General features: G+C 38.8%; 1 protein-coding gene across 1 annotated transcript; it reads left to right on the forward strand.

The window, feature by feature from the left end:
* Window positions 1–91: 91 nt before the first annotated feature.
* On the forward strand, window positions 92–8801 carry ccdc174 (coiled-coil domain containing 174). The gene is made up of 11 exons (XM_054785370.1): window positions 92–250; window positions 381–488; window positions 560–660; window positions 736–794; window positions 871–1012; window positions 1085–1180; window positions 1258–1394; window positions 1468–1562; window positions 4805–4949; window positions 5039–5182; window positions 5703–8801. The coding sequence occupies exons 1-11, from the start codon at window positions 209–211 to the stop codon at window positions 6335–6337; spliced, it is 1704 nt and encodes a 567-aa protein (XP_054641345.1). The 5' UTR covers window positions 92–208; the 3' UTR covers window positions 6338–8801.
* Window positions 8802–21070: the final 12269 nt, after the last annotated feature.

Consider the following 21070-nt stretch of genomic DNA (forward strand, 5'->3'; position numbering starts at 1 on the left):
GCACCTATTTACCGAATGGGACTGCAATCCCTATCTGCTTTGCCGCAATGATAACTGGTGTAGTATAGCAGTATGGCCACTAGTTGGTGGTATAGCAGCATTGCCAACAAGCAAAACCGTAGAAGAAGTTCAAAGGCCGTCACTTAACATGTACAGTTACGAGTCTACGACAACTGTGTGCTAATTGTACTAAACAAAAGATTTAAAAATGGATAAAAAGAAGAAACCGTTTGACGTGACTGCCTCCTCGGTAAGTTATAAATTTGACGAGCATCGTCAACGCCGCGTGGCGTTTAAATACCGCTTCCAAAACTGTGAACGTTAGCAAACATGCTAACATCAAGTTCCATGGCTGGACTCGTGTCGCTTGTTTCTAACAGCTTGTGGACCTTAAAGCCGAACTGTACAGAAAGCAGGAGCAATTCAAACAGGAGCGACTTGGGCAAGAACATTCCGGCGCTGCATTTAAACCCAAACCCAAAGTTAAGGTAGGGATTGCTTTCACGTCTTGTGTCCAAACGAGCTGTGTGCTCAGGCTGCTGCCTTGGTCCATCTGCAGAAACCAAACGTTTGGACCAAGCAAAATTCGGGTGTTTCTGCAAGAGCTGACAAGGATGCAGAGCAGCTGGCCGAGGAGCAGAGAAGCATTGACAATGCAAAGTAGGTATTGCTCGGATTCTGTGGCCTTAAACATCAATATCCCGTGGTACTTGATCAGTTTGCGGTTCCTTTCAGGAGCAAGCTCGAGGAGAAAGCCAAACTCTATGAACAGATGACAAAAGGAGACTTTCCAGGTCTGTTGTATGTCACACTCCAAGTGCATCTCATTAGATGTGCTTGGCATGTACAATAATGTATGTAATGTATCAGACGAAGAAACGGAGGGCTTGTACCTGGTGGATTTTGCTCAGAAGATAATTGACAAAAGAAGAGAGGGACGCGCAGAAAGTGAGGATGAAGAAACGGGAAGATTGTCCCCAATCCCCCCTCCTCAGAACCCAGATGAGGAATGGTAATAGTCTATCACATCTGCTTCCATGTTGACCTGATACAACACTTGATCGTCTCCTTTCTTTCTTTCTAGGGTGGACTTTGTGGATGCATTGGGAAGATCTCGAAGGTGTATGAAGAAAGACTTGCCAGATTTTAAGAAAATGGACCAAGACCTTCATGGAAATGGGTAATCGACATTTAAAAAAGTGTTTACAGCATTGAACGGCACACTGTACACCTTTTTTTGGAATGCGTTCCTTCTAGGAGAGTGACCACTGACAAGACCTTGCTGTCAGAGGACATGCGGCGAGAGCTCCAGAGGCAGGAGTGGGAGCGAGAAGAGGAGGAAGCTCTGAAGAAGCCGGTTGGACCCATCCACTATGAGGACATCAGGGCTCAAGGTTGGCGATCGTTGGGGCGCCAGTGGTTGGGAGTTGACGTTCCTCACTTTGGTGCTTCTGTGTCGTCTCACAGAGGCTCGGGAGCTCGGTGTGGGCTACTTTGCCTTCTCTCAGGACGAGGAGCATCGGAGAAAGCAGAGGCAGACGCTGGACATGCTCCGGGATCAGGTGAGCAGCTCCGTTTTAATGTCTTCTGAAATATTTCAGAATATATTTGATATCTTTTTAAAGGGCAATGCTTTAGGAATGAAACGTGGATATACTTTAGAGTAGTCAGTGAACAGCTTGTATAGCGATATAGATTTTCAGTAATCCCACGTGGTTAATTGGTTCCGGACCCGACCGTGTCAAATAAGGTTTCTTATTTATAAATTCCATTTTTTTTTGTAGCTGCAGCATAGACAACATGTTGGGTCCCTGAAACATTATGAGAGCCCTCTAGAAGTTAAATAACACCCCTATAGTCACCTTTACACTCCTTTTACCCAATATAGTAGACATAATAAGAGAAAACAAGACATTAATGACCTTCTAAATTGGCGTTTGAACATTATTAGAGCCCTGTAGACATGAAATAACACCCCTACAGTCATCTTTACACTCCTTTTACCCAAGATAGGAGACATAATAAGAGAAAACAAGACATTAATGACCTTCTAAATAAACTTTTGAACATTATTAGAGCGCTGTAGACATGAAATAACACCCCTATAGTCACCTTTATGCTCCTAATACCCAATATAGTAGACATAATAAGAGAAAATAAAACATGATATAGACCAGCGGTGTCCAAATTATTCCAGTGAAGGCCATGTAGTGAAAAATGAAAGGATGCAAGAGCCACTTTGATATTTTGTAAAGCAACGCTAAGAAGCTATATAAATACAGGGTCAGGCAAAATGATCTGACACATTTGTAGGTTAAATAAAAGGCAAATAAAGTGAAGAAACAAGAAAGTGTTTTATTTTGGAAAAGTACATAGAATGCCATTCTGTTTCATTATGTTTTCAAAATGAAATCAGTCAAATGGGATCCATTATTGTCCACACACTCAGTGCAGATCCAGTAGCTGTGAAGTTGGTAACCATAACAAGATGGTGTTTGCTGCTACGGGATCATGTCTACCAAGATTGAAGTGCAAACGGAACGCTCGTTGTGTTGCAGTTACAGATTCGTTTGTTTTGATAAACGTTTCCACAATGAAAGCGTGATGCTCAGCAGTCCAATTCATGGCAGCGACTGAAAAAGAAACGAAAAACAAGGGCATCATAAAGAAACAAAGCAAAATGGCATTATATGGAAAAAATGGCATTATATGTACTTTTCGAAAATAAAAACACGTTTTTGTTTCTGTACTTTATTTGCCTTTTATCTAGCCTACAAATGTGTCAGATCATTTTGCCTGACCCTGTATATATAGTTCAAGAAAAAAGTGTATCTGCGCTTTGTGATGGAGGTGAAAAAGCACTTTTGCTTTTTTTTTTTTTTTTTTTTAATGTTCCAAATATTTTAACTGTCGTCTTAAATAATTTTTGTACATTTTCTTTTCGTAATATTATCACTTTATTCCCATAAGATTTGGACTTTATCCTTGCAACACTCCGCAACTTATTTTTCCGGAAATGACAAATGTATTGGTTGTTTTGTTAGTTTGCCATAATATCTTACTCGAGGTGGGGTCGCGAGGGCAGCAGCCTAAGCAGGGAAGCCCAGACTTCTCTCTCCTCGGCTACTTCGTCCAGCTCCTCCCGGCAGATCCCGAGGCGTTCCCAGGCCAGTTGAGAGACATAGTCTCTCCAACGTGTCCTGGGTCTTCCCCGAGGCCTCCTACCGGTCGGACGTGCCCTGAACACCTCCCCAGGGAGGCATCAGGGTTCTCATAATATTATGTGTTTTAAACAATTGTCTTTTTTCTTTAATATTTTTAACTTAATGCTACTAAAATCATGTTATTTTTTCTCATAATAATGTTATTCTCGTAAAATTAAGACTATTATTTTCACATTACTCTTTTAAAATGTTGTTTTTTCCATTATTTGCTGTTATTTTTGTTGTTGTTGTTGTTGTTTTCTATTCAATACCAAAGGCGTAGTTATGTTTTCATAAACTCGATCCCAACAACGTATTTATACGCCCTTTTTAAGTTTTTTTTTTTGTCCCCGAGAGGCAAAAAGATGTGATGACGCAATTTTTCACTAATGGATTCCACTTTCAGAGCAATTTTAATTCATAAAAATGACCACAAGGTGGCAGAAGTGCGTTTGATAAGCGCTCATGTCGAAGGAGAAATCACACGTGACAGGAAGGAGGAAGTGGAAGAGCGTGGAGGAGTGTAGCGTGCTGAAGGTTAAAGCATTGTAGCGACATTTTAACGCGTGCACACGCATGCACACACACAGTTCAGTTCCGAATGTGAAAATTGTAACTAGTTGATGGTGTTATATTTGTAAATAAATTGTTATTTTGGTGTAAAACAACCCTTTTTGTGTTGTTTATGCTGGTATAGTTGTTTAGATATTTGAGCGGTCGCAAAAGCAAAAAATATTTGTGTCAAAGTGAAAGTTATGCTTGAAATGGATCTTTTCACAAAAAGCTGCTTTTCTCCCTTTTTTTAGTCAGGAACTGATATTTTCCTGAAACTTACCTATGTTCTACTGCTGATTACTAAAGAACGCAAAAAGGTAGAAACAGTCTTTTTTTCCCTGATGAAAGACGGGAGTGTAATGTTTCTTTTGGTAGGTTCCATGTTTATATAGCAACACAACACAATATTCTGTGTGCCTTGAAAGATCAGTTAAAATCGTATAAAATCTTAAAAAATGGCTGGGATTGAATGAGTTAATAATATTTTTAAAATGTGCGGCAGGCCAATTGGAAAAACAGCCATGGGATAAAAATGGGTCCCGGACCGAACTTTGGACATCGTTGACATAGACTGACACATGCTAGCATTGGGAAAGTTCCTTGTTTGCGTACTTCCTGTCCTGCACAGTACTTCCTGTGGTGGTAACATCACTGACACCTGGTGGCCTGTATTAAATACTGCATATCATCACAACTTCTTAGAATGCGCCTTCTGAATGCCTTATATTTCTTTTTTAGGTTCCATCCATCCATCCATTTTCCTCCACTTATCCGGGGGCAGCAGTCTCTTTACGTTTAGGTTGTTTAGCCATTTTTAGACTTGAAAGTGCTAAATTTAGGCAAAAAATGTCAAATTTGCTTACATGTGCATATTTTTGACGAATGATAGGCCGTATTCAATTCATATCTTTTTGAAAAACTGTGACAGAGTGAAGCCGCGAAGTAGCGAGGGATTGCTGCACGGCCCTCTGAAAATGAGTCAACACGCTGCCTTTGTTGTTTAAAAAGCGGTACTGTATAATCAAGGTAGCCGCTCCTTATTTCAGACAACAGACCAGCGCAGCAAGCGAGAACGCCTGAAAGAGAAGAAGAAGGCCGTCCTGAAGGCCAGACTGGCCAAAATAAAGCAGAGGAAGATGAAGGCAAAGGGCGTCGTGGAAGAGGAGGAACATGTCGAGGCGGAGAGTGAAGGTTCGAATAACACCATTTTATTTTATTTTTGGTGATTTTAATGAAGATGTTTTCTGTCATTTCAACTTCTGGTGACTTGTTCCTCATAGAAGAGGAAGACGCGATGGCGCCATCGCCTCCACCAGAGGATCCGCCAGAGGTCAGCAGACTGAAGAAGGTGGAGGTGGAGATTCAGGAAAGGAGGGACACCAAACCTGGCGTCCCTCATGTCCGAGAATGGGACCGAGGCAAAGGTACCAAAGGGCATCGCTGCAGGAGTTGCTCTTTTGTTGCAAAGTAGTATTTTTAGCCATTTTCATAGGTAGACACTATTATGCTGGCTGTTAGCATGCTAGCAATGCTACCATGCTAACATGAGCACCCTAGCATTTTTTGTGATTTTCATGAATATGAACTTAAGCAGACACTTAATGCTATCATGCGAGGTGTTATCACGCTAATGTTTGCAAGTTAGCATGCTGCCATAATTAACATTTTTAGCATTTTCAGAGGTAGACACTTCTACAAACACTTTGCGCTATTATGTTAGGTGTTAGCATTGTTAGCGTTTTTTTTTTTAAAAGTCCTTTCATGGTATGTTTTCATGGTCAAGGAATTTAAATATGAAGATAAAATAAATGAAGGACTGTTCTATGGTGTAAATCCCAATATGGGGGGAACTATGGCGCTTGGCGGAGGTCGGCGCTCTGAGTGCTTTTCTAGTTTTAAATTCAAAGGCATGCGCATTGAATTTGATTTATTCTTTTCTTCTAGAATCCATGTTCAGTCAGTGGAAAAGTCGGCGTCAGGAAGAGCGAGAGTCCGAGTTTGCGCCTCCCACTGCATACTTTACAGATGAGAAGCGGCCGAGACCTGCAAAGATACACATCCCTGAGAAGAAGATTCCCAAAATGCCCTTCAAGGGGATCCAAGTCCCAGATGGGGCAGCCGAGAGCCAGGAAGACCCGCAGCCTGCCCCTCTTGAAGTTGCTCCTCCTGGTCCTCCACCTCCTCTGCACAACCCCCCTGTCCAGCCACAGCCCCCGCCCCCATGTCGCCCTCCTGCTCCTTCTCCCCCCGTCAACCTCCAGTGTCCACCTCCTCCTTTTTATCCCCTTTATGCTCCTCCCCACTTTATAAGTGCACCTTACTCATTTCCTCCCTTTCCACCGCCTTACCACAACCAGTATCCTCCACCGTGTCCGCCCCCGATGCCGGGCCAGTTCCAACCTCAGCCACGCCCTCAACCCACAGACCCCATCCAACCTCAGCCGCCCCCTCAACCCACAGACCCCATCCAACCTCAGCCGCCGCCCCAACCCCCAAAGCCCGGCCAGGCTCAGCAGCCTCCTCAAGGCTCTTCCCAAAGCCTGGACGACATGTTGTCCTTCTACAGGAACGCCACCTGATGGTGTTTTTTTGTGTGTGTGGGGTGGGGTCTTTAAGAAGAAGGAAAGAAGGTAATGTCTTCAAATGAAAATGACATGCATGAGCATCAACATGATGAAGAAAGTTAGATTTCCCACACCATCAGAGGAGCTGTGGCTCATCCCACCTCACTCATTTAGTATTTCATAAACGGAAGCAATCTGATTTCATGCATGATTCTCACTTGGCCACTTCATTAGGTACAGATGCAAATACAAGGGCTTTGTCCGACTTGCCATTAGGCAAACGGGGGCATTTGCCTGAGGCGGGGGTAGGGGACCTGTGGCTCGGCAGCCAGATGTGGCGCTTTTGAGGACTGCACCTGGCTCTCAGACATTTCTTAACACAACATTTATTTATTTACATTTTTTTGATGACATTTTAAAGTAAAACATTACAGAAATCACATGTTCAAAATATAAAACGTTCGTATTTATTTTAATCCATCCATCCACTTTCTACCGCATTTCGGGTGGCCGGAGCCAATGGTGAAGTATTTCCTTTATGAGGGGGTGGCTTCAATGTTTGTAATGTTTTAACAATCTTATTAAAAACAATAAACTCTGAGACTTTTTAAAGCCTAAAATATTGTACGGCTCTCATGGAAATACATTTTAAAATATGTGGCTTTCATAGCTCTTTTAGCCAAAAAGGTTCCCGACCCCCCTGGCCTAGGGTCCCGAGATGTCTCAAAAAATTATTGATAAATGCAAGGTTAGTCGCACAACAGGTGTGCTTGAGCTTAATCATAAGGACTCGGGTATGATCATTATTTAAAATTCTGTCTATCATACCATACCTGAGTCATAACGGCTTTACATATGGGGCCGTGGGGGATATGTAAACAAACAACCACGACTAGACTACTAAATAATTTGCGGTTCCTTGCAAATATAAAAAAATATGTTTTTTTGTTGTTTACCTGAATTTCAAATGACTCCCCCAATTGGAGACAATGTTTATACAACCCCTGGCAAAAATGATGGAATCACCAGTCTCGGAGGATGTTCATTCAGTTGTTTAAATTTGTAGAAAAAAAGCAGATCACAGACATGACACAAAACTAAAGTCATTTCAAATGGCAACTTTCTGGCTTTAAGAAACACTAAAAGAAATCAAGAAAAAAAGATGTGGTAGTCAGTAACAGTTACTTTTTTAGACCAATCAGAGGGAAAAAATGACGGAATCACTCAATTCTGAGGAAAAAATTATGGAATCACCCTGTAAATTTCCATTCCCAAAACTAACATCTGCATCAGATTAGATCTGCTGGTTAGTCTGCAGTTAAACAGGAGTGATCACACCTTGGAGAGCTGTTGCACCAAGTAGACTGACATGAATCATGGCTCCAACACAAGAGATGTCAATTGAAACAAAGGAGAGGATTATCAAACTTCTTAAAGAAGGTAAATCATCACGCAATGTTGCAAAAGATGTTGGTTGTTCACAGTCAGCTGTGTCTAAGATCTGGACCAGTACAAACAACATGGGAAGGTTGTTACAGGCAAGCATACTGGTAGATCAAGGAAGACATCAAAGCGTCAAGACAGAAAACTTAAAGCAATATGTCTTGAAAACAGAAAATGCACAGCAAAACAAATGAGGAACAAATGGGAGGAAACTGGAGTCAACGTCTGTGACCGAACTGTAAGAAACCGCCTAAAGGAAATGGGATTTACATACAGGAAAGCTAAACGAAAGCCATCATTAACACCTAAACAGAAAAAAACAAGGTTACAATGGGCTAAGGAAAAGCAATCGTGGACTGCGGATGACTGGATGAAAGTCATATTCAGTGATGAATCGCGAATCTGCATTGGGCAAGGTGATGATGCTGGAACTTTTGTTTGGTGCCGTTCCAATGAGATTTATGAAGACGACTGCCTGAAGAAAACATGCACATTTCCACTGTCATTGATGATATGGAGCTGCATGTCAGGTAAAGGCACTGGGGAGATGGCTGTCATTACATCTTCAATAAATGCACAAGTTTACGTTGACATTTTGGACACTTTCTTATCCCATCAATTGAAAGGGCGTTTGGGGATGATGAAATCATTTTTCAGGATGATAATGCATCTTGCCATAGAGCAAAAACTGTGAAAACATTCCTTGAAGAAAGACACATAAGGTCAATGTCATGGCCTGCAAATAGTCCGGATCTCAATCCAATTGAAAATCTGTGGTGGAAGTTGAAGAAAATGGTCCAACCTGCAAAGCTGATCTGGCAAAAGCAATCAGAGAAGGTTGGAGCCAGATTGATGAAGAGTACTGTTTGTCACTCATTAAGTCCATGCGTCTGAGACTGCGAGCTGTTATAAAAGCCAGAGGTGGTGCAACAAAGTACTAGTGGTGTGTTTGAAGTATTCTTTTGTTGTTGTTTTTTTCATGATTCCATAATTTTTTCCTCAGAATTGAGTGATTCTGTAATTTTTTCCCTCTGATTGGTCTAAAAAAGTAACTGTTACTGACTACCACATCTTTTTTTTCTTGATTTCTTTTAGTGTTTCTTAAAGCCAGAAAGTTGCCATTTGAAATGACTTCAGTTTTGTGTCATGTCTGTGATCTGCTTTTTTTCTACAAAATTAAACAACTGAATGAACATCCTCCGAGTTTGGTGATTCCATCATTTTTGCCAGGGGTTGTACATTATTACATATTATATTACATATTTTTCCTGTGGTTTTTGTTAAAATATATTTCTATATCAGAAAAGAGGTTATTTCTATTTTGTAACACAAACAAAAAAAATCAGCAAAATGTTAAATGATTTTAGTCACTCTCTTTTATGATTCATATTTTGTACAGACGAGAGCATAGTGAATTGTATGAAAGTAAGAATAAAAAGTAAAGGATGATGACCATGGATTTTAGTGGAAAAAGGGATGGGATATGCAGTTCAAATGAAAATGTCTTTCTAGAGGAGTAAAACTATCATTGCTATAGGGGAGTGCTGAGCCAGGGTGCACAGTAGAATTTTGTCCCAAAGGCAATGAGAATTGGAAGGGGAAAAGTACATTTAATATAGCCAAAAGATAGACAATAACGTATCAAATGGTTTTTAAGGGACGAAGGTTGCGTTACTTGAAGGAATGGGAGAATCTCCCCGCTTTTTAATGTAAAATATAGATGTTCTGTTAGCCTCTTCATCAGCTTTGTACACTATGTACGCTGTGCCAATGTAGTCTGCTACGTACGAGATGAGTGGTAAGATGGCCGCTCTGTGGCTTCAGCGGCTTGCACGGGCGCGTGCGACGTATGGTGTATCCAGACTTATTAGTACAGATCAGTGGGGTTACCCCAGTGGAGCGGAGAAAAGGAGAAGACTAGAAGAAAACCACCAGAGTTTTTTTTTTTTAATTAAAACTGCCGAAAGTATCAACGTCACAGCCACAGCAAACGTGGACACGTAGACGGCAGCAGCACCGCCAACCGTCCGTCAGCGGAGAGTCCAAGCTCTTGTGATAAACGTCAACTGACCGCACAGACGCTAAAGGCAGCGGATGTATGACTATTTTACCAACAACCACTAGATGGTGCAATTTCTTTTTTTATTGTTTTTTGTTGCACAAGCCACCAGAAAATTCTGGATTGATGGCCGCCTGTGAGTTGTAATAGCAGATGAATGTTTGTAATCGGCTTGTTTCATATCGACCTTCGAATGAGTCCGCACTGTCTCCTTCATTCTCCCACTACGTACAATTTCATCACGAAGCACAGACTAAAAATAGCGTTTAGCGCCCCCCCCCCCCCCCCCCCCCCCCCCCCCCCCCCCCCCAGGGGACATGGAGAAAAAAAATGATGGAAAAAACAAACTTTGCGAGAGCTAGCAAAACTGTTTGCATTAAAAGTATTGTACTTCCACTACTTCCGTGTTCAAAGCGGATGTTTGCTTTGTGACTTGCAATTAAGAGCAGCACATTAATTGAGACTGATATGACTGTTTACTTTTAGGACAAGCAGTGCACACAGTGAAAGAGTCCCATGTATGGCTGTTCAATGTATTTTCTTTCAAGTACCCGTGTCATTACGCAATCTGTACCCGAAACGCAAGCGGTTCTACGCATGTGCAGAACGCGTCTACATCCGGTGGGCATATTTTTAGGCAGTCACATGTTAGGCGTGTGTAATCTACGCCGTAGTTTCGCAAAATGGGGTACGCCATTTGTGATAGGGAGTAGGTGAACAAAAATGAGCCTAACTCTCACAATTACGAGTGCGCCTGAACGCCTCACTGCGACAAAAGGAGTGCATGGAGTTGTTCATTGCTTGAATGGGGCTTTATTGTTGGTTGTACAGTATGTATATTTATTATTGTGATTGTTAAACTGTAACCTTCCATTTAGTATTAAGTGAAAATGCAGACTTAAACCATAGCCGTCATGAATGGACAAAAAAAAGTCAAGCTCAAATTCAAGCCATTCAAACGGAAGGATGACAACATCAGAGTGGAATAAAAGACATGCAGGATGATTACTTATCTATTTATCAGTGCTCATGTGAAACTTTATTCAATTGTATTAAATTTACGGCTTTATTCTCGTAAATTTAAATCTCGTAAATTTACGGCTTTATTCTCCCAAAGACTTTTTAGTGTAAATTTCTTTCGGAACTTTATTCTTGTAAATTTACGATTTCATTATTGTAAATTTAAGTCTCATAAATGTACGACTTTTTTCTAATAGATTTACGGCTTTTTTCTTGTAAATTTACAACGTTTTTTTGTCAAAAATGTACAACTTTTTTCTCGGAAATTTACAACTTTATTCTTGTAAATGTATGACTTTTTTAGGAAGTACATCTTTTTTTTTTTTACATTTTCAGGTTTATTCTCGTAAATTTACACCTTTTATTCATGTAGTTTTACGGCTTTATTCTAGTAAAGTCTTACAAGAAAAAAGTTGTAAATTTACGACTTCATTCTTGTCAATTTAAATCTCCTAAATGTACAAGATACAAGATACAAGATACAAGAGAGTTTCATTGTCATGTGCATAGTAAAACAGCAGTTATACCATGCATACAACTTTTGTGTGTAAATTTACGGCTTTATTCTCATAAATGTACGACTATTATTCTTGTCAAAAAAAGTCAGAAATTAATGAGACTTAAATTTACTTAATTTAAATTTTTTGTCATAAATTTTTGACAGTTTTGTGTAAATTTACAGCTTTATTCTTGTAACTGTACGACCTTTAGTGTAAATTTACAATTTTATTCATGTAAATTTGCGACTTTTTTTCTTGTTTTTTTCTTGACTTTTTTCTGACTTTATTTTGTGTAAATTTGCGTCTTTATTCTTGTACATTTACGACTTTATTCTTGTCAATTTACGACTTTATTCTCGTAAATGTGCGACTTTTTTTCTCGTACATTTGACCTTCTCCTCGAAATGTCAGACTATTATTTTTTCAACGTGCCTCTGATGCTCCGTCGTAGCAGGCAGCCATGCGTCGAGCGCACGCCGGCGTAAGCTCACGGCCCATGTGATTGGCTGACTCGCCACTTCTATGCATCTAATGACTTTTTAGGGAGGGGAGGGTTCGTCCCACTGACAGGTCCGCCTGTCTGAGCGCCACCAGTCTGAGAAATGATATCAGCACACAGATGTGGCACTTTAATCCAACCACGGCTGGGGACAAAAACAAAAAAGAAAAGGGCTCCCTGCTTGTCATCACAGGAAAATAAAAGTGAGCATCATCATGAGGAAGCCAACTGAGAGACTGTAGAGGGAGCATTTTTATTTGAACGTGGTACTGGTTGGTCTTGGTTTGAGTTGGACCTCACTGAGGGCCGCATACTCAAACATCAAAGGATGAAACCAACCTGTGTAGATCCGTTCTTTATAGTGAAAGCAGAAACAGCCTCCATTAGTATCGTCACAATAATAATGGATTCAATTTTATGTAGTGCTTTGCAATGCACTCAAGGCGTTATGCAGTCACACGCTGGTGGTGGTAAGCTACATCTGTAGCAACAGCTGCCCTGGGGTAGTCTGACAGAAACATGGCTGCCACCAAACATGCACTCACGTTCGTGGCAAAGTACGAAGCTGGCGTGTGTCACCGTAGGGATTGTAATGTAAAGGTTCCTGGTGAAGACAGGTTGCAGGGGGAACGGTATAAGGCAGACACATTCCAGAGAGTGTCATCTATCGTGGCTGACTACGGCGTATCATTAGTCACATAATATGGAAAGATAAAGGTATATGCAGTACTCCTAGTACCCACTAGGTGTCAGTAATCTCAGACAATCCCCTCCCATTCAGTGTGGAAGTGGTACGTTTTTGGCTTCTTTTTCCTTCTTCCCACTCAATCTTAAACCCTTTCATAATGTTTGTGTCCCTGCGGTGATCCCGTAGCCTGCGCATTGCAGTTGAGCAATTTGGGGTAAACAACGAATAATAGGAGTGTCAGGTGACCATAGGGGTCTACGGGGCTCTAATAATGGTAAAGATTGTAATTAAACAGGTTTTCTATGCTCTACGAAAATGTTTCATTTATTAAAATTGGCAATTGAGTTATCGCGCTCGGGTCTGGATAGAGTTAACCGTGATAAACGAGGGATGATCCTCTATTTGGATGCCTGGAACGGAATAACTGGATGTGCATTATTTCTTGATTGGGTTTTAGTACGTTTGGGATTTCATCCGACCTTTCGGAAAGGATTGATGACGAAAATGGAGGTTTTGTGCCCCCCTCCTAGCGTGACCGTAATGATGCTGTACTTTTTTTGGAATAGTTGAAGCCACGTTTCAATTGTATTAACATCACAAACCTGATCCAAAAAGCCTCGTCTTCCCTCAAAGAGACCATCTCATAATATCCCGGGGCGCTTTTGGAAATGCGTTTTGTCGCCTCGCCACGGCGTGCTTGATTTAAGCGGTTGAGTCTTAATGACCTATTATGCTTAATGGTACCCGCAGCACTTCCTTATACCCTCCACTTGCTTTTATGTTGATGCTTTGCCATTCAGGGAGGGGTCCTAAACTGATCCAAAAAGCTCATCGTGTATTTTTGTCTCCATTTGACTGCCTTGTAAAATTGTCGCGTGTGGCGCTCCGCTCGATGAACGTGGCCGCCGTCGTTAAAAGTGAGCCGTCGTAAAAGCGCCCCAAAGGCTTAATTAAAAATCTCGCACCGTTGAGGGCCTTGTTTGAGCTTGAACCGTGACCAGAGTGCCCTGAAAACCACAGGAATACCAAGTACACTTTCCCACCCACGAGCTGGAAGAAGGACATTCAACCTCACAACGCTTTAGGTTTCATCACTTTATGTTACTTCTCAACCACTGTTGCAAACGTCATTTCCCAAAGCAGGAGTCCTCATTTAGAAAAGGAATGCTTTTGTAATTACAGCATAGAAAACCCGTTTACAACCTTCTAATTACACTTTTTAACATTATTAGTGCCCTCTAGACATGAAATGACACCCCTATAGTCACCTTTACACTCCTATTACCCAATATAGTAGACGTAATAAGAGAAAACAAGACATCAATGACCTTCTAAATATGCTTTTTAACATTATTAGAGCCCTCTAGACATGTAATAACACCCCTACAGTCACCTTTACACTCCTATTACCCAATATAGTAGACGTAATAAGAGAAAACAAGACATCAATGACCTTCTAAATATGCTTTTTAACATTATTATAGCCCTCTAGACATGAAATAACACCCCTATAGTCACCTTTACACTCCTATTACCCAATATAGTAGACGTAATAAGAGAAAACAAGACATCAATGACCTTCTAAATATGCTTTTTAACATTATTAGAGCCCTCTAGACATGTAATAACACCCCTATAGTCACCTTTACACTCCTATTACCCAATATAGTAGACATAATAAGAGAAAATAAGACATCAATGACCTTCTAAATACGCTTTTTAACATGATTAGAACTCTCTAGACATGTAATAACACCCTTATAGTCACCTTTACACTCCTATTACCCAATATAGTAGCCATAATAAGAGAAAATAAGACATCAATGACTTTCTAAATATGCTTTTTAACATTATTAGAACCCTCTAGACATGTAATAACACCCCTATAATCACCTTTACACTTCTATTACCCAAAATAGTAGACATAATAAGAGAAAACAAGACATTAATGACCTTCTAAAAACGCTTTTTAACATTATTAGAGCCCTCTAGACATGTAATAGCACCCCTACAGTCACCTTTACACTCCTATTACCCAATATAGTAGACATAATAAGAGACAATAAGACCTACACTCCTGATCAAAATGTAAGGAGCAGCTTAAAAGTGTGAAGAATGTACACGTTTCACTGTTGGAGCTTAAAGAGGTTTTAAGTAGAGCTTCAGCCTAATAAAAAAAAAATACACATATTTTCATATTACGACTTTAAAAAAATGTGCTTGACTATTTGGAGTCGATGCTGCTAAAATGACATTACGGTATTTTTAATCCTAATATTACATTGACTTTATTCCCGTATTGTGATTTTACCCCCCCCTCCCCCATCTTACTTTTCCAAAAATGACACCTTTATTTTGTTTTGCGTTTTTCTCTTGATATTACTTGATATTACTTGACTTCAACAATTTTCTTCTTTAATATTTCAACTATATGCCACACATTATTATTATTCTTACAAAATGGCTGCTGGCTTGTTGTGTCTTGGCCAGGCTAATGTTTCAAATGTTGCAGCACGCATAACGGCTAAGCTGTGTGTGTTTGCGTGTGTGTGTGTGTGTGTGTGTGTGTGTGTGTGCGTGTGTGTGTGTGCGTGTGGCTGGATCAAATAAAAGACCTTAGCTGGTGACTGTTGACACTGCATGCTCCCTCCTAATGGCCTCATAAAATGTGCTTGTGTGCAAAGAAAATGGTAAAAAAAAAAGGACTGAAAGGGACGAGTGGTCTCATTGCTAGTCTCCTCTTGTCCTCTTGTCTCCTCTTGTGCCGGCCGTGAACGCATGCAAGGGAGTCCTGTGAGGGCGGTTTGACATTACACTTTATTGACTTGGCGTGGACACACTCTTTGGCCCCGTGGGGACACCGAACTTAAAGTCACGTTAAAGTGGGGAGGAGACGTGCTCTTACTTTACTTGATGCTGCGCCCATGTGCTTCGTCTTCAATGTTTGACACTCTGCAAGCCTCATAGGAGCTCCTTTAATACGCTGCAGTGCTGTGCTGTGCAAAGTTCACCTTTTCAATCACATTCTTTCTCATTGGAATATCACACTTTGTCCCCAGACCGGGGGGGGCCTACCTTTTTACCTCCAGCGAGGGCCACATCGTGAATTTACAACTTTTTTTCTTGGAAATTTACGACTTTTTCTCTTGTCAATTTACGGCTTTTTTCCCCAATAAATTGACAACTTTAATCTCGTAAATGCACGATGTTATTCTCATAATAAAGACTTTTTCATGTAAATTTATGACTTTATTCTTGTGACACCACAACTTTTTTTCTTGTAAATTTCCAACTTTTTTTTCTTGTAAATGTAAATGTTTTTCTTGTAAATTTACAAAAACATTTACGACTTTATTCTTGAAAATGTACAACTTTATTCTCGTGAATTCACGACTGTTTTTCTCGTAAATGTACAACTTCATTCTTGTAAAGTCACAACTTTTGCTCCATAAATTTGCGACTTTTTTCTTGTGAATTCACAACATTTTTCTCCTAAATTTATGACTTTATTCAATTTCACACAAAGCACACAACATTTGCCAGGTGTTCCCCCCACGTCATGCCATCACTCTTATTTGGACTACCTTCCTTTGGAAAAGACGACACAAAGAAGCTCACCGCCGTGTTTTCCTCACGCTGATCTAAAGTTAGACTGGTTGTTTAGTTTTTTTCCTAGCATCCTCTTGGTCGCGTAAGTAAACCTTACTTTCTAAGACCGAAGCTTTCTAAGTGCTGCTTAACTCCACCTCATCCTCGTGTAACAACACAGCATACAGTATTTTCAATTATTGATCAATTCATTACATTAGTCTATATACTGAACATCATTTGACATGTAATATGTATTATTTAATGACTATTGTTTATTTTTTTATATATTTTATGTAATCTGTGTTTCTATTTTTACCGTAATTTAAATGAATTTTAAATATTTTTTTGAATATTATTCAATATTTTTAATTTAAATAAATGTGAATGAAAAATTCCGAATTTTACATGTTTTATGTATGTCATATGTATTCAATATTTTTTATTTCCACAATAATCCCAAAAAATTATTTTATTTGATTAAGAATGAATTCAAACTTTTTGCAATTTTTAATAATTTTGTGTCATGTGTAATATATATACATTTATATACTGTATATATATATAATCATGGAATATAACAGATTTTTAATAGATAGTATAAATAGAAGTACATTCTTTTGAAGTACATTTCTAAATATTTTTATGCATTATGTATTTCTCTTTGTACCGTAACTTAAATTGCTTTTACATTTTTCAAAACATTTTTATTCCAAAAGTATTTTTAATTTAAATAAATAAAGCTTAATAATTAAAAAAATATATTTTATGTATTATTATTTATGTCAAATATTTTTAAAAATAAACAAAACACATATTTTATTGATGAATTCAAACTTTTTGGCATGATTCATCATTTGCCATCATGTATATTATACTGTATTTATTATCATGGAATATGAGATATTTTTCATATCTATATTATAAATGAATATAGTATAATGTGTTTTCTTCTTTTGAAGTTAATTTGTATATGTTTTACATATATTAGATATATTTTTTATTTTGACAATTATTTAATTTAAATTCTTATTTTTTTTATTTTTACTAACAACATTTTAAAAAAATATATAATTTTGTATGATGTATATTATCTGTATATTAATATTCTTTTAAGTCATTTTTAAATCTATTTTTTGTACATTGCATTTATTTTTTATTTTTACAATTAGTCTGTTTAAAATATATTTTTAATAGCATTTTTATTTATCATCAATGAATGAAAAGGACTTTTTCTAAATGCGTACCGTGTAGGGAGTTGATGCGATCTGCCTTTTTATGGCAGCGCTATGCCTTCCGCGCTCCACTTTTAGTGCAAAACAGGCAAACAGTGACAGGAAGGAGTATATCAAGATGGAGTTCCTTTTTTAGGCCGCTCAATTGTTTCACCCCTCCCAGCAGGAGGGAGGAGGAGACGCGCTCCTTCCTGGCCTGATGCAAATGACAGAGAGGCAAGCGTTTCATCAGGTTATTATCACACACTTCCAGTCGATTTTTGCTGCTGTGGGGCCAAAGTGATGTGGTCGTGAGCCACAGTGTGAGCAGGACAACAATCCACACACACCAGCGTCGTGTTGCTGTTGTTGATGATGACGATGGCGTCACCGCTCAGCTCAGGCAGGAAGTACATCCTCTCTTTTTCACCTTCCTGTTCCGCTTTGGAGTAAAGTTTGTTCCCAGGGATGGGATGGGAACTGCCGACGAGACTCTCCTCCGGTCCTGTAGGTGGCAGTCACGCATGTTACAAAGAGCTGCAGAAGCAAAAGAAAAAGTCATGTTTTCACTATTATCTTTTTTTTTTAATGCTGGATTCCTTTATCTTCATCCTACTCTTCCAGAATCCTGCCCTCAAACAAACCAAACCAAAGTGAAAAAAATAACGCAGGCAAAGGCGCATAGACATAATAAGAGAAAATAAGACAAAGAACACCTGTTTAACACCTTGTAAATATGCTTGTAAACATGATTAGAGCCCTGAAATAACATCGCTATAGTCACCTTTACACTCCTATTACCCAATATAGTAGACATAATAAGAGAAAATAAGACACTGATGACCTTATAAATACAGTTTTTAACATGATTAGAGCCCTCTCGACATGAAATAACACCCCTATAGTCACCGTTACACTCCCATTACCCAATATAGTAGACACAACATGAGAAAATAAGACATATTTTGGGAGAATGAACAGAACAAGAATTTCATTGCATAGCAGAACTACCTGTTTTACTGTGCATATGACAATAAAAACTCTTGAATCTTGAAATATTGAGCATAGAAAACCTGTTTACTACCTTGTAAATACACTTTTTTAACATGATTAGAGCCTCTAGACATTAAATAACACCCCTATAGTCAACTTTACACTCCTATTACCCAATATAGTAGACATAATAAGAGAAAATAAGACATAGAAAACCTGTATACCACCTTCTAAATACGCTTTTTAAAATTATAAGAGCCCTCTAGACATAAAATAACATTGCTATAGTCACCTTTACACTCCTATTACCCAATATAGTAGACATAATAAGAGAAAATAAGACATTGATGATCTTATAAATACACTTTTTAACATTATTAGAGCCCTCTAGATATGAAATAACACCCCTATAGTCACCTTTGCACTCTTATTACACAATACAGTAGATATAATAAGAGAAAATAAGACATACAAACCCTGTTTACCACCTTCTAAATATGCTTTTTAACATTTTGACTTACATATATTTGTAAGCCTAATCCGTTCCAAGATCTTCCCAAATTCACCCCTTTGGCCCTTCAAAATATTCAAAGTCCACCAAATATGGTGGGAAAATATAAGAAAACGTTAGCATAAACATAGTAGAGCAACATTCCAATATAAAATAAGGTAATAAATAAGATTACTGTAAAGGAATAAAACTGAAAAACAAAAACAATCCTACCGTTCAGGAGATGTCTTGATCAGGAGTGCAAGTGGAGGCAGGAAGGAGGAGGAGGACTAGCCTGAGTTGAAACACGACTCAAAGAGTCTAAGAGTCAGCTGGTCTCAGACAAACGCACACGCACTACACGATAATGCTGTGTGCAACATTTTAATTTGTAACTTAATTGTTTAAGTTAGTTTAAGGGGGACTACGAAGAGGAAGGAGTTTGAAGGGAGAAGCCTGTCAATCACACAAACTCACGTACGCGCTGTATAACTCAGCCAATGAGATGAGAGCGGAGGCGGTGCCCCGAAAATCAGCCAATGAGAGCGTGCTGCGTCAGAAGGCGTCACCAAGTGTTCACCAAGTGAACTTGCACTGACTTGAGGCATTAATAAAGTTGATTAAAAAAAAAAGACTTGCACTGACTTGACGCTTTATGTTATATGGAATTTCTTGTCAGGTTCTCGGTGTGGTTAGGACCCCAGATGCAGAGGCTTAGAGTTCGTGTGGTCATTCAGGATTTTTAATGACAAAAAGTGCAAGAGAGAGTAGATCCAAAAACAGAAAACGATGGTGTTGTGGCAAAAATAGAGACAAAAGGCAAATGAAAGTTACACCATGAAGAAAAGTACAAACACTGGAGTTAGCTGGACGGCAGGGAGGCGGCAGGTCCAAATGGGCATGGAACAACGACTGGTAGCAGAAGCACTCGGGTGTGTTGCCAGCAGAGGCGAAACAATGAACCAGCGGCTGCCAGCTGTGGGTAGTCTGCTTAAATGAGTATTGGGTAATTAGCCACAGGTGTGCCCAGCGTCCCCGCCTCCAGCCCGCTTAAGGTGTAACTGCAACCATAAAGGAAAAACAAGCCAGAAGAAGGCAGGTACCACGCAGTGACAACCACAACAAATGGTAGTCACTAGCACATTGTGACATTTCTTTTGTAATACGAAGCAAAAACTTGACATAAATTCTTTATGTTCAGTGGAATTTACATAAAAGGAGGTTTATGTTATGCGAGGTACTACTGTATTTCAACTTTCTTCTTCAAGACTCGCTGTAAATTTTCTTCTTGTAATATTATTATTATATTATCATCATAATATTTACACTTTATTCCCATAATATTCTAAATCCACAACATGCATTTTCCAAAAATAGCATTATTTTGTTCCCCATAATATGACAACTACATTTTTTTTCTTTAGTGTTTCAACTGCATGCTACTAAAATTAAATTATTTCTCCTCATAATATTACAAGTTTATTTTCTTAAAATTTAGACTTCTTTGTCGTTATAATACAACTTTTTTCTCTTAATATTTTGACTTTATTCTCGCAAAATTACAGCTGTTTTTTCCATTCATGCCATTTTTCCCTTGTCATTATAACTTTATTCCCACAATATTTTTATTTTTTGTAACATTATTTTTCCACAACATAATTTTCCCAAAATTACAAGTGTATTTGTTAAAAAAAAAAAAAAATAATAATAATATTACGACTTTTAATAAATAACCTCTTTCTATAATATTTCAACTTTATGCTACTAAAATGATGTTATTTTTCCTCATCATATTATGTCATTGTTCTTATTCGATTCATGCTGATTTTTCCATTTTTGCTGTTTTTTTATTTTTATTTTTCTTGTTAAATGATATTTTGCACTTTTGACACCCCAGGTTTAAGGTGTGAGCTCATGTTTTCCCAAATAGATGATTACACGTGCAGTTTTTTCACAACCTCAATTCAGAAGTAAAACAAAAAAAACAATAATGTGACTGCGCTGACTGCCTGTGACTCACGATACATGACACATTGTTTACATGCACGCCTCACGTCTACGAGGATGTCAAGTGGGCTTTTGGCAGGAAACTGGAGAGCAACTTCCTGTTATGTACACTGTTGTTTGGTCATCTGCTGTCAGGTGTGTATATTGTTTTTTTTCCTTTAAACAACACATGTAGGGAAAATAATGGCTTAGAACACAACAATTCAAAGCAACTTGGGGGAAAAAAATCTCCAACAACGAGAGAGAA

Source organism: Dunckerocampus dactyliophorus, chromosome 8 (genome assembly GCF_027744805.1).
Source record: "Dunckerocampus dactyliophorus isolate RoL2022-P2 chromosome 8, RoL_Ddac_1.1, whole genome shotgun sequence".
Classification (NCBI taxonomy): domain Eukaryota; kingdom Metazoa; phylum Chordata; class Actinopteri; order Syngnathiformes; family Syngnathidae; genus Dunckerocampus; species Dunckerocampus dactyliophorus.

What these genes read in the sequence shown, in the direction of transcription:
- ccdc174 (XM_054785370.1), top strand. Translation starts at nt 209, where the DNA reads ATGGATAAAAAGAAGAAACCGTTTGACGTGACTGCCTCCTCG. An exon ending in CAAGACCTTCATGGAAATGG is followed by an intron (nt 1,181 to 1,257) that starts GTAATCGACATT and finishes CGTTCCTTCTAG; the next exon opens with GAGAGTGACCACTGACAAGA. An exon ending in TGGACATGCTCCGGGATCAG is followed by an intron (nt 1,563 to 4,804) that starts GTGAGCAGCTCC and finishes TCCTTATTTCAG; the next exon opens with ACAACAGACCAGCGCAGCAA.